The sequence below is a fragment of the Balaenoptera musculus genome, chromosome 20 (assembly GCF_009873245.2).
Source record: "Balaenoptera musculus isolate JJ_BM4_2016_0621 chromosome 20, mBalMus1.pri.v3, whole genome shotgun sequence".
Taxonomy (NCBI): Eukaryota; Metazoa; Chordata; class Mammalia; order Artiodactyla; family Balaenopteridae; genus Balaenoptera; species Balaenoptera musculus.
In genome coordinates this window covers 17,177,944-17,191,870 of record NC_045804.1, presented here as the reverse complement: position 1 = coordinate 17,191,870, position 13,927 = coordinate 17,177,944, and the positions used below count along the sequence as shown (strand labels likewise).

At 57.9% G+C, this 13,927-nt stretch overlaps 1 protein-coding gene across 1 annotated transcript in view; it reads left to right on the top strand.

The window, feature by feature from the left end:
* The first annotated feature begins 5,584 nt into the window (after positions 1–5,584).
* The window catches only part of WNT3 (Wnt family member 3), a 47,522-nt gene continuing 39,179 nt past the window's right edge, over positions 5,585–13,927 (top strand). Inside the window, exon 1 of the mRNA XM_036837133.1 lies at positions 5,585–5,664. Coding sequence (XP_036693028.1) covers positions 5,585–5,664 — 80 coding nt within the window. The remainder of the gene's footprint in view (positions 5,665–13,927) is intronic.

Below are 13,927 nucleotides of genomic sequence, written 5' to 3'. Positions count from 1 at the left end.
CTGGGCAGGAACTGACCTTGGGTTAGAGCCCCAAGGCCTCAGGCAGGCCTGTCATGTCTGGGTGTGGGCTCAGGGCTCGGAGGCAATGGCAGAATAAAGAAGGATGGAAAAAGACCGAAGAGTTGGAAGAAACGGAAAGTGGGGGAGGGAAAGAGGGGCAGAGATGGGGGCTGGCAGCACGAGGCCCACCAAGCCCCAGGTGTCCTGTGTTGTGGTAACTTCCCGACAGGCTGCCAACCCCTGATCTCAGCCCGCTAGGGGCAGTGCAGGTGTCATCTGAGAGGGAAGCAGGTGCCAAAACCAGAGTAGGGCAGCTAGGGGGGAGTGACGAATTCTAGGTGCCAAGATCTCAAGATGGGGACCCCAAAGGGCCATAAGGACCTCAGACAATGGTCCTCCATCTGAGGCCTCAGCCTCTGCCTCCCCCCTTACTCCCTCAGCCAGTCATCGGCAATGTTTACAAGGGGCCTGCTCTGTGCCAGATCCTGCTCTGGGTGCTGGGCCTTCAGCAGAACTTAGATTTTAGAGTAGGAAAGAGACAACATTAAATGGGCAACTTAACAGACACATGCAATATGGAATATATGAAATATCAGGTCAGTGTTTAGGGCTATGCAGAAAAATAAAGTGGAATAAGAGGCCCAGAGGGACAAGGTCGGGGAGCAGCTAGGAGGATGCGGCTGAGGGTCTCGCCGAAAAGGAGATTGTGAGGTGGGTCTCAAGTTGGGATGTCAAACAAGATTTTCCTGAACAAATCCTTCTGGAAGAGGCCCCTAGGCGCCTGAGGAGCTGCTTAGCTGAGGCTGACAGAAGTAGAAGGAGCAACCCAAGACAGCCACTTATTCCTCAGCCCCTAAGAGGAGAAGAAAGAAACCCAATATTTATTATTCACCATCCTCGGGCTGGCGTTCTGTCAGCACGGTTCTCATTTAACGCTGACAACTCCCTATGAGATATAAAGTATTGTCTCCACCTGGGATGGCACAGAGGAGGCTCAGAGATAACAGGCAGCTGGCCAGGGGTGCCCCCACCCCATTTTTCTGTTGTTCCCTCCCTTCTAAAGGACTTTGACCCCAAATCCCTTTCCAAAATGCCCTTGGGGAACTAGAGATGACTAAGACAGGAGGAACTACTGGGACACGGAAAACCCCTGACCGCCCCACAGGTGGCACCTGTGATCTTGGGGTGCTGGTGGGCCAGGCCAGGAAGGACTCAGTGACATCACCCTGCCGTTTGCAGCCTTCCGCGTCTCGACACAAGGTTGAGGCAGCCGCACGGTCCCCGCCTGATGGTGCCCAGGAGTGGGAGCCCGGGGCCTCACATCACCCCGCCCGCGCCCGCGTCCTGCATCTCGGGCGTCCTGCATCTGTGGCGCGGCCCGCTCTCCCAGGGGAGCCACGAGGATGGGGAGGAGAGGGGAGCCTGAAGCCACGCACACCTTATCCCCAGCTAAGCTCGGGGATTGCGAAGTAGATTAAAGGCATTCACTCACGAGGATGCCTACTTAACCGGGATCCCCAAAGATCCGGGCTGCTCACCGACAAAGGTTCCGGCTCCCAGCCCGCGGGTGCGGGCGCGGGGCGGGGCCACCTTCCTCGCCTGCAGACTTCCTGCCTTATTATCAGCACCGCCGCCAGGGGGCGCGCCGGGGCCGGGAGACCGAGAGGCTGGCGCGCTCCGGGGCGCCTTTGTGCGTTCGGCTGGCGTTTGTTGCTCACCTGTGTGCTTACCCAGTGCACGCTTCCGGCATTTCCAGGACGCTGCCTCTACACTGGGCGGTTTAAAGAAATCTTGTTTGATTAATTCCTGCGCCACCACCCACGCTATGGACCACCTGCCTCCTGGTTGCCCTCTCCGGTTGTCTAGCTTTCTTTCTAGTGGCCTCCAAGGAGAACCTCGCTTGAAACCGTTCTGCGGCTCCTGTAGCTCTTGGGGTAAAGTTAAAAGACCCTCTCTCGGTCGGGGTCCGTGGAAGGAGCTCCCACGCGCCCCCTTCATGCTGTTTCCCCGCGGGAGTCGCGAGGTTGCAGACCTTCCGCACTTGCTGCTTCCTCCGCCCGCAGCAGCTTTGCCCTCTCCCTTCACCCTCCCCAGGCTGGTCTGGGCTCCTGGCTCCTGGGCCCCAGCAGCCTTTGGGCAAGTTTCGAGCAGAAGTGAAGCGCACAGCGCTGGATCGAAGAAGTCCTCCTCCTCCCTCCCCGCCATAGACGGGTAGCCCGCTGCGGGCGGGGACAAGGCCGCCCCGTCCTTTGTCTCGGCGGTGCCTCCGCAGGGGGCCCGGTTGAGCGGCGCTGAATACACAGCGGCCGACTGCTTGCCCCGGGGGAGCGCACGTCGAAGGGAACCTCGGGGCAGCTAGAGAGGTGGAGGTGGGATGGAGATGGGCAGTCACTCGGCCGGTCTGAGGTCCCGGACACTCACACACACAATACAGAGTGCTTCCCACGTGCCACCCCTCAGCCCCCAGGTCCCTTTCAAGAGGCCACCCTCCCACTCAGGCGGAGGCCTCGGGGTCCAACGCCTGGGAGCCTCCACCTCACCCGCCCTGGCTGGCCTTGGAGTGAATTTAACCCTTTCCCCACCGCGTGCAACCCTTCGTGCGGTTCGGGTGCCCATGAGAGAGGGCGTTTCCGTTCGTGACACGTGGCTCTGGGGTGCCCTCCCCCTCCCGGGCAGGGACCATTCCTGCGTTCCCACCGGCAGCGTTGGGCCGGCAGGAGGAAGGAAATTAAGCCTGTGTTGAAGGAAGGACACCTGGCAGGGGAGGGAAAGGGCTCAGGAATCCCCTCCTCTGGGGAGCTTTCAAATGGGGGGAAATCCCCACACAGTTTCCATTCTCCAGGGCGCCTTGCCCGGCCGCTAGCAGGTTCCCACATCGCCCCTCCAGTCTTCTCCTTCTTCACTTCCTCAGTGTGAGGCTAGCAAAAGTCCGGGACGCCACCCTACCACCCACTTGTGTCCCTGTCTCTCTTCCATTCTCTGCCCCATGCTCAGGACCGGGGTCTCCGGGTGCTCCCAGGCTGCCTGGAGAAGGCATCAGGATACACGCATCCCTTCAGGGAATGGCCAGCCTTGCCTACACAGCCCAGGGCCACTGGCTGGGCAAGCCAACCCCCCACCCCACCTGCAGCCTCGGGCATCTCCTGCCCCCACCTCCCAGGCTGGCACCTATGGAATTTGGGGTCCCAGAAATGACCCCGAAAAGGTCATCTAGTCCATCCCCCACCTGCCTCCTGACCAACCTGAATCTACAGTGGTGTTTTGGTGGCCAGGGAAGGGTAGCCCCTCCTCAGCTCTCAGAAAGATGATTGTGGGGCTCCAGAGTCCCCCAACTGACAGGCAGGATTGGAGTTCCAGGGGCACGTCTGATCAGAAACCAGCTGAGAGCCCCCGTTGGGGAGGACAGAGCTCCGGGTAGGACTTAGGGTGTGTGTGGAGGGCTCTCTACCCCTAGAGTCGGGGCCCTGAGGCTCCGCAGTCAGGGAAAATGGCAAATCCTCCGCAACCCCCTTTCCAGGTGAATCAGAAATACGGCACACCAGAATCAGCCCGCCACGGGCCATCTCTGAAGTCCCCATCTCTGCAGCCTCCACCAGTCCACTGTCCAGGGCAGGTTGGGTTTTCTCTCGCCTTGTTCATCTTCCCCATTCTTGCCTCTCCCTCCCCTTTCCTTCCCCTTCTTTCTCCTTGGGCTCCCTCTGCTAGTCTCCCCTCCCTCTCCTCTCTCTCTCTCTTTCTCTCTCAGGCCCTCGCTGGTGCTCTCTCTCTTTTTTCACTACTCTGTCTCTCCCTTTTCTCCCCTTCCCTCCCCCCCTCTCTTTCATCTCCCCCCCACCCCCCCTCCAGTCGAACACCGGGCTAGGAACGCGGCAGAAGCTGTGACAAGCCCAGGCGGCTCTCCCGACCCTTGATGCCCCCGGGCCAGTTTTCCAAGCTCCCCGCGCCCATCACAGCCTTGTGCGGAGAGGGCTCTCGGGATGGGCAGGGGCAGTGGGTTCAAGCTATGGGCATGGGTGGCCCAGGTCAAAGGCTAGGAATGTCTGGCCCTGGCGTGGACTTCCTCCAGCCATGCCCCCATCTGGCAAGAGGCCTGCCACTCCAGCCCTCGCAGCGCTGGGGGTCAGCTCATTTGCTGCCCCTTCTGCCACAGTGCTGGGAGTCACTGCCCTCAATCCCTCTTACTGCCCTTGCTTTCTTTGCCCCAGGCCCAGGGATGATGCTCCAGCACCCATCCTCGCCTGGGGTGCCTCTGGGGCCTTGAGTGGCCTGGGAGCAGGGTTGGGGGGGCAGGTGCCCAGGTGACAGGGGTCAAGGCCCCCCAAATCTGGCTTCAGTCTCAGCACCACTTAAGGCAGACCTAATTCCTTGACCCTGGAGAGGGAGAAGAGAGAAAGAATCCACGGAGGCCCTGGAAGGACTTTTTTCCTATGGCGAGGGGTGGGGTATTTGGATACATTTGGTGTCCACACAGGAAAGGGGGACGTTATCACCAAACCCCAGGTTGGAGCCCAGGGCCTCAGGCAGGAGAGTTGGGCAGGGAAGGGGGTCTCGATGGCAAGGAGGTCCTCCGAGGACCCCAGCTGCTCCCTATTGGGGCTACTGCGTTTCACGCGCCCCAAACTGTTCATCCACAAGATCCAAATGGGACCGCGGGTCGTCCTTCTGACCTGAGCTTGAGGCCGGGCCTGAACCCCTCTAGGAGGAGAAAGTGACCCGGCTCCCCGCGCAGGAAATGCAACTGGCCGCTGGTGTCAGTTGCAGGAAATGCAAAGGCAGCAGGAGGTCCCGATACCGATCTGATCCCTGACAAAAGACTCAAATGACACTCGGCTCTGTCCCCCGGCGCCGCCCGCAGCCAGACCTTCGAGCCTCCTGCGGACCCTTCCGCGCGCCTCTCGGATACCCGGGAAGCGACCTCCCGCGGCTGGGTCGAGTGCCGGCCCGCTCGCGGGCTCGGGAGGCTGGGAGGGGGTTGCATTTTCCAACCCCCTCCGAGACCCTCGGATCCTGTCCTGCCCGAGCGAAGCTTCTGGAAACATCCCTGTGCTTTCACTCTCGATTCCTCATAGCCCAAGTCCCAAGAGGTCACGGTCTCCCGAGAGAAAAGGAGCCACCCATCAATACCCACGCCAACCTGGCACCACGTGAACGCCCCAGTCACGGCCCGGCTCCCTAAACCTGGCTTGGCGGTGGGCCGAGGCGGTCCCGCGCCAGCAGAGGGTCCGACTTGCCGTGTCCCCCCAAGTTCCCACTGTGGTCCGGGGCGCGGGCTTTGCCCCAGTTTCTGGGCGATGCCCTTCCCGGAGCCCGACTCGTGGGCCGGGCGGGAGGGGCGCGTGATTGACAGGCTGAACTAGAGACTCATCTCTTACCTTAGGCCGCGGGCGCTGATTGGCTGCTCGCTACATCCTCAAACCCGGCTGCTCGCGCTGGGCTCGGGAGGGGGGGCAGCTGCGGGTGGAGGTGCGCTTCTGACAAGCCCGAAAGTCATTTCCAATCTCAAGTGGACTTTGTTCCAACTATTGGGGGCGTCGCTCCCCCTCTTCATGGTCGCGGGCAAACTTCCTCCTCGGCGCCGCTTCTAATGGAGCCCCACCTGCTCGGGCTGCTCCTCGGCCTCCTGCTCTGTGGCACCAGGGTCCTCGCCGGCTACCCAATTTGGTGGTAAGACTCGCCTCTTATCTGCCCGCGGCCAGATTTCTCCGCGGAGCCCCAGGGAGGTGGGGGGCGCTAGCTGGGGGTGGGCTGCGGCAGGGCTGGGGCTCCTTTCTTCTTACCTCCCTCCAGCACCCCGACTCGCCCACCTCCCTGGATTTTCTGCTGGTGTCGCCTTCAGAATCCAACTCCTGGCTTCTCTGATAATCACCATTTTCCCTGCTACTCGCTGCAGAGGCTGGAGGACGTTCCCCGTCTCAGAAGGTCTCTTATTCTTAGATCCTAACCCTCCACCCGTCCCACTCTGGGGGCCCCGAAGACCCTCCATTTGCTTGCAGTTGGCTTTCTGGAAATCCAGCGATGTCCCTGGGGCCCAGCCACTCCTCTTCTCCATTTTGGGGTCTTCATGGGCAAAATCATCCTGTTCCTTCATTGCCACCCTCACCTCCTTCGGTGCCTCCATCAGGAGATTTCCCCACAATAACCCCCCTGTGCCTTCATATTTTAGACCCCATCGCTTCAGGGATCCCCCGGGGCAGGGTAGTGGGGGGTGGATTCATCAGATTCTCCCCACTCTGCTCTAGATTAATCTGGAGCCTCAGAAGTGAATATGGTATTTGCTGATCCGAGATGCCATTGAATTCAGATTTAATTCATTTCTTGCTTGTCCATCCTGGCAAAAGCGGGGCTTCTTGAAAATGTAGTTGTTTGGGAGGGGGTGGGTTTGTTCTTTGACCAAAAACCCAATTCTCCATGTCAAATTCGTTCCTTTTGGAAAAACCCGAGGACCGAGGAGAAAGGGAGAGAGGGAGAGGAGGATCCCGTCCCCGAGAAATGCGGATACAAAAGACATTTTTAGTAAATAAGGCTGGGAAACCAGGCGCGGTGTTTTGGCGGGGGGCGGGTGGGGGGTTGTGCGTGTATGGGGGAACTGGCCGTGGAATAAACAGCCCTTTGGGAGCCCCAGTTCCAGGGAGTCCCCTTGTTTTCCAAGCGGCCTCATCGACACCCAGCAGGTCCCAGAGGCCAGAGGGGAAAGACACACTGAAACCAGTTCTCTAAATTACACCCCGCCTCTCCTCAGTCTCCAGCCCCCTGCATTCCGGAAAACTTTAATTAAAGAATCTTCCCCTCCTGGATGTAGGAGAGCCTCGGCCAGGGGGTGGTGGGGTGGAAGGTGAGGAGGAAGAATTGGGGATCTGTGAGTTAGCAGAGGGACTGTGGCCCCAGAATGAAAGTCAGAGAGGAGTGCCCCCTGCGTGTCCCCCCTTCCCTTAACCACCCTTTGCCCAGCTTGGGATAGGGGGAGCAGAGCAAGGAGATTTGGGGCCACACCCCGAGTCTGCCTGCAGCTGTTTGGGGGGTGGCAGCATTTGTATCTGGGTGTTTGGGGGGTCAGGATGGGAGTAAGAGCAGGGCATGGCCAAGGGTCTCCATTTAGAGGGTACTGAGAGTTGCTCCCAGGACAGACATCCAAGGGGAAGTCTTTCTTCTGCCCAGCCCTTCCTTCCCGTGGCGATGGGCTGGCCTGAGCCCTCCTGTACATAAAGAAGTCCCCAGGGTGGCCGGGGCAGCCTGGGATGCCAGGTTGGGGGCTTTGGCAGTTGTGAGGAAGGCTGCTGCAGAAACCAGTCCTGCCCCACTGGCCCTTCCCGACCCTCTTCCCATCCCCTGCCCAAGGCCATGCTGTTCTCTTCTTTCACAGGGACCTTGGGGGTGGGCCGGGAGGGTGGGAACAGAGGGCTTGGAGCCCCATAGGCTGCAGGAACCAAGGGGGGAAGACCAGCTTCCCCTATCCTATGAACTGGACAAGGGCACTTCCTGGGTCAATGCTGGTGGCTGGGGGGTCTGCTGTGTAATGGTGTATTGGGGAGCATCCCGATAGGGACCACCCAATAGGAAGATGTTGGGAAAACCTGGAAAGCCAGGACATTGGCCCTAACATAACGCTGGACACATGGCTTGTTTGGGGTTGGCGGGGACAGGATTGCTGCTTTGTCTGAGCAGTGTGTGTGTGTGTGTGTGTGTGTGTGTGTGTGTGTGTTTATGTCTATGACCCTAAGGAGTGTCATCTGTACACTAGTGTGCCTCTGTGTGAAGCAGTGTCTGTGCCTGCAACTGGATGACTGTGGACGTGAACTTGTATGAGATGTGCCTGAGGGTTCCATGGCCCGTGACAGGGTGTGCTGTGTATCTGCACACAAGTGTCAGCAAGTGGCTGATTCTATGTGAGTGTGTGTGTATGTGTGTGAGACACAGAAAGTCTAGAAGTATCTATGCCCATGTAAAGGTCAGCACCTGTGTCTGCTTATGACACCGCATGACTATGTTCATGACCAGGCAAGTGAGTGGTGTGTGTGTGTGCGCGTCTGCACGCACGCGCGAGTGTGCATGCGTGCACGTGTCTTCATGATTGTATAAGGGGAAAGCTCCACAGATGTCTTTGTGCATGGATATCAGTGCTCATGGCCATGACCTGATTGTGAGTATGAGTGTGGCGAGGGCTATGTCTGAGTTTGCCTGTGACCCTGTCCTCAAGTGCTAGTGACCATGGCTGGGCCCATGGCTATGGATATGTTTGCAGACATATGACCTGTAAGTGTGAATGACATCCCAAACTTGGGTGCTTGGTGGGCATCCATGGTCCCGGAGGGACAGTCCGGCAGACACATACAAGGGTCTAATGAGGAAGCTGCAAGGGCCACAGTGACCTGGGATCCGGGGCTGGGCAGCATGGGGAAGGGGGGCAGCGCAGAGCCTTCTTTGGCACAAGCTCATCCTGTCTGTCTGAGGACTATGGTCACCAGCCCTCCCCTCTTACACCGTCTGTCTTTGGTCTTGGAGCTAGGGTGGTGGGTGTCATGTTCTCAGGGCCCGGGGCAGGGGGCCAGGGCTGGGACAGGGACAGTAGAGTAGACGGGCCTCAGATTCCTATTCCTACTCTGCCCCCAGGGCAGCCAGATTCCAGTTCTTTAGCCCATCATGGCCTGCCCTCTTTGGCCCTCCCAGCTCACACATTCCCTAGGAGAGACTTTAGGGGGAAATAGTTCAGCTGGGATTTCTGCCCGTGTCACCCCTCAGGGAAGGCACCCCCATCCCAAACGTTCTGCGCTGCTCAGGCCCCAGCCCTGAGAGAAGGTAGACCAGAAGCCTGAGCTACAAGGGGCCTCAGACAGAGGCTCATGGAAGGAAGAGATGTGTTCCAGGGCCTCGCAGCCAGGTAGTGGCGGAGCTGGGAGCCGTGGCAGCAGCACTGATTTCTCTAATTCTTCTTGTCAGTCCCAGTTAGCGCCTGGTAGAGGAACTTGTCTTTCTTCTCCTTCCTGGGGGAAAAATGAACGATCTTATTAGGGCCCAGCCTAGTGCCTGCTGCATTCCAGAGGCAGAGGCCCTGATGGAAGGGGCCTGTGCTGGGGGTCGGGAGCCCACCTCCGTGGGACACATCCCTCTGGGCCTCTGTTTCCTTACTCAGGAATCACCAGCCGGCCCCTGCTTCACAGCTTGGGTGAAAGTGCTCCGCAGAAGTCAAGGGCAGTGAGCTGGGCAATAACAGCTGAGTTCTCTCTCCACCATCCTGGGAGCCATTTCCCCACTCAAGCACTTGCCCTAAGCCCTGCCTCGGTTTCCCCATCTGTCCGATGTCCCGCTGCCTCCCCCACCCACTCCCACCTCCACCCGCCTTTCAGAGGCTTGTGAACATGTTCAGTCAAACCCCGTGGGGGTCAGTGGGCTGGGCCCAGGGAGGCACCTGGAGACTGCGGGGGAGGAAGGCCCCAGGCCAGGTGTTAACACTTGTAACAGGCAGGAATTACAGCTGGCTGGGGCTGGGGCTGGCGAGGAGCTGAGCTGGCTGGAGGCTGTTGATCCCACAGACAGACAGACAGACAGATGGGCAGATACCAGATCGGATGGCCAGGCTTTAACCGGGTGGTCTCTCCCTTCCAGGGCAGGCCTTACCCTGGGGGGATGTGGTGGGGAAATTAATCCAGGTCTCTTGGAAGTGAGTTAACAGCCCTCCTGCCCACCCCACCCCTCCCATTGTGGGCGGGGCTTGCTGTCCAAAGGGAGCAAAATTGGTTGCTGATCTGTTTGTCTTCTTCTGATGGGACCACATTTTGCTTAAAAAACAAAAACAAAAAACAAACAAACAAACAGCAACAACGACAAAACGCAGGTCAAATGTTATTATAATACCGGGAGCCTGGAGTTGAGTTATGTTCTTGGAAGAACCTGCTTTAGTATGTGGGGGGAAGGTATGGGGGGGGGGAAGGGGTAGCAGTCGGGGAAAATTCTCCCAGAATCTCAGAGCATTTTATCAACAGCTCTGTGGCCATGAGGTGAGGGATGGCTAGTATCTGGGCCCTGAGCATCTCCCTCACCCCAGGTGTCCTGAGGGCCTCTGGTCTGGGAAGGGCCTGGGACAGCTGCCTGGTGGGAAGAACTCTGGGGGGAGGTCAAAAGAGGCAGGAGCTGGACTGCAGTGCCAAGTCCTTTAGTGGGCACGCTCCCCTCCCCTCCTGCAGCTTTCCCAGTGGCAAACCCGGCCAGGCCCTGCCAGCACCCACACCCTCTGGCATCTGGGTGCTTGCTCAATCACTGGTGCAGGTGGAGAAACTGAGGCGGACAGAGAGGGCCCTAGGTGGAAATCCCCAAAGAATAGACTCAGCCAAGCAGGTATCTCCCATCCTTCCCACTACAGAACTTAATGCTAATAAACCTGAATGGTACTCAGGCAGATGTAGGATGGAGAAGGTGTTACGGACACGAAGTGGGGGAAGAGAGCTATGAGCTTGGGGTTTTCTCTAGACTTTGAATAGGTCTCTCCTGGGTCTGGGCAGGAGACAAGGAGCTTGGGGTTGGGGCAGGAGAGGTGACTCTTCTCAGAGGAGGATGTAGCTATCGGACCCTTCCAGGGAGCGTGGGAAAAACGAAGACCTTTCTGGCTTCAGAATGTGGTCAGCCCAGGGGTTGAGGAAGACCTGGTCTTCTAGCCTTTTCTGCCCACCCTGCCGTGAGCCACAGAATCCTTCTAAAGCCACCAAGGAGGGAAAGGACATTCTCTACCCCCATCCCTAGTTGGGGGAGGAGGTTAGCCTAACCCCTTCCTGAAAGGTTAGTGCCATCCTGATGCTACATCTACACATTCATGTTACGTGTGTGCCAGGAAGTGGGTAGAGCTTGAGTGGAGAGACCTGTGTCTGGGTGTGGAGTTTACCAGTGACTGGCTGTGTGACCCAGGATGAGTCTCTTTCCTTTTCTGTGCTTTAAGCCCCGTCCTCCCTCTGGGCTTCATTTTTCTTGAGCAGCCTGAGGGATGCCTTCTGCCCCTTGGAGTCTACAGGGCTATGACAGGGAGCTGATTCACGGCTGTGAAGCAGGGAGCTCCAGGTGGCCCCAGTGCCGCTACCCCGGGAGCCTATCTCCCCCAACCCTCCCTCGCCGTTCAGACAGTCAGAGTCGGCCTTAGGCAGCCCAGCCCTTTCGCTCTGCAGCCCCATCTGACCTACATCCCAAAGCTGGCTGCTCCGCTACTGCCAAGCCCGCCTGCGTGCACACCCAAACCTCATTTTCCCCAAACACTCACGTTCCTCTGGAGCCAGGCTGCCTACATTCACGTTCACACGCTGGGAAACCTAGGGCAAGTTCACCTCTCCGAGCCTCAGTTTCCCCATCTGTAAAATGAGAACAGCGACTGTTTCTACCTCACAGGGTTGTTGTGAAGATTAAATGAGTGAGTACACGTATAGCTCCCTAAATAATGCCTGGCATACCGGAAGTACTATATACATATTATTTTGACCCCCTGTGTGCAAGCTATTTTGACTCCTTTAAGTCCTGGATCTAAACTTGCCTCTTCCAAGAAGTCCTCCCAGGTTGGCCCCACCTGGCTCTGTTTTCTCCTTATCCTCAGAGCCAGCTTGCCCCGTTATACTTGGTACTGGTGACCATGAGCCTGTGGCTTTATACTTAACCTGAGGAAGTTAGGCTAGGCTAACCTAAGCACAGCTGTTTGCCTGCCCAGGAAAGGGGGGAAGGTAGAGAGGGCACTGTAGTCTCCCCTAACCCTCCTCCCATCCTACAGTTTGCTGGACTCTTGCAGCCACTGCCATTTCCAGCTGAGCCACCTTGGGCTAGGCCAGGGAGGGGTAGGGGAGGCAGGTTCACGGCAGGGGGGTTGGGAGGGGGGGAGTGGCACCGGGGCCGCCTGGAGCAGCCCGAGCAGAAGTTACTCCTCCAGGAGCTGAGAGATGATTCAGAAGGTGATTTATAGACGGAAGGCAGAAAGCTTGGCTCCTGGCAGAGGCCTGCTGCTTAATTACATTCTTCGGGGGGCGGAGGTATGAGTGGGGCAGCAGCAGGGGAGCGCCTTCTACCCCCTCCCCCTCCAGATCTTGTCCCTGTAGCTGCCCCAACTCCAAGCAGGGTCCCTTGATCTCATGTTGCTAGAGAGGGAATTCCCTGTCCTCAATGAGAGACTAGGCCGGGGAGCAGGAAGTGCTTCTGGGGGGTCAAGGGGGTGGAGAAAAAGGGAAGAGGCCGGAGTCCCACCTCCTGGGACTCCTGCAGGGGAGCCTGGGATGCAGAGGGGGCTGGAAAACAGGACTGCCTCAGGAAGATCACTTGGTCTCCTCCCTGCTCCTGGGCAGGTGAATAGCTAACCCACCCGGGCAGAGGGTTTCTAGAATCTTCCTGAGGGTGCAACCCCATACTTTCCCCCCAGTGGCCTATCCTACAGCTGCTTCAGGGTTCTTCCTTCAAGTTGACTCCTTTTCTGTTGCTTGGTTCTCAGTGGGCTGGGGGCTGGGCATCTGGCTCTGTGCTCAGAGATTGAAACCCAGTTCTTTGGCGTTAGGCAGCCTGTGGTACGTGGCACAGTGGCCGCCTTAGATCCAGAAGGTTCTCCAGGCAGGGTCAGCCTCGCATCGGAGGGAGAGAAACTTTCCTATCCTCACATTAAACTAATGTCTCAGGGAGTCGCCGCAATTCAACAGCTAAAGCTAAAATCACTTCTGTGCTGCTAAGAAGCAGTCCCCGTTCTGTCGGTTACTGGCCGTGGTGATGTCTGGGTTCCCTCCATGAACACTGACCCATGCGGCGACCAGCCTGACATCTCTCCACTGTTTCTTAGTTCCCATGCAGCCTCCATCACAGCTTTGAAACCCCCAAACTCCGCCTCTAGTTCTTGAGGCCAGCAAGGTGTGTCGGGGGCAGGGGGTAGGGAAGCCCAGGCCGATGGAGTCTATTTAGCGTGCACAGCCGGGAGGAGTTGGCAGGGGTCAGGATGGGGACACTAGACAGCTCTCTGGTTCCCCCTGAGGCGAGCCTTCTCAAAATGGCCTCATTATGTGTGTGGAGTGAATTCCAGAAATGTCAGGCACACCCATACATCTAGGGGAAGTATGTTGGGAGACAAGAGGGGGCAGTGTGGGGTGGTGGGAGGTTTCTGGGCAGGGAGTTAGGAGACCTGAGACCCGGCTCTGCCACTGGTTGCAGTGTGACATTAGGCAAGTCCCTTCACTGTTCTTGACTCAGTAAATAGGGGAGTTGAACAAGCTGCTGGCCTTGGACTTCCAGCTATTTGGATTATCTGTGTCTGGTGCGTGGGTGGGAGGCAGTCACTGAGAGGTGATCTCAGGGCAGGGTGGGGAGTACTGAGCCCAAAACTTTATACTCAAACAGCTGTGAGATCATGAATGAGTCTCTAACCTCCCCAGGCCTCGGTTTTCTCATCTGCAAAATGGGCCATGATAAGGCTGTTAAGCGCTTCAGAAGGAATAATCTTTATGAAAGCCCTTGAGAAACATCAAGTTCTTTCCAGAGAGGCTCTCTATCATTGCTGGTCCTACCAGAAAAGAGGAGTAAGAGCCAGCCCCTAGTCAAAAGGTGCTAAGGATGGACCTGGCAGGACTCTCTGAGTCTTTGAGCTTGAGATTTGGTATTTCTAGCAGAGGAGGAAGGAATGGGAGCTGGACAGGGGAGTTCTCAGCTCCTTCCTGAGGGGGTCTTGAGGTTCAGTGGGGAACACCGAGGGGAGGGAGCAGAGGCCGGAGGTCAAGTGGCCACAGGGCATGCCCAGGTTCACCCGAACTAGTGCAGAGATCACAGGCCTGACCTGGGCTTAGCCAGGTGTAGGATTTCTAAGCAGGGACACAGTGATGGGAGATGTGAGTAGAGGTGAGGAGGAGTAAGGGTAAAGGGCCAGGAGCTGGAAGGGGCTCCTCTGAGGTCTGTGGCCATCAGGAAATCCTAATCACCTGGATGGGGACCAGAA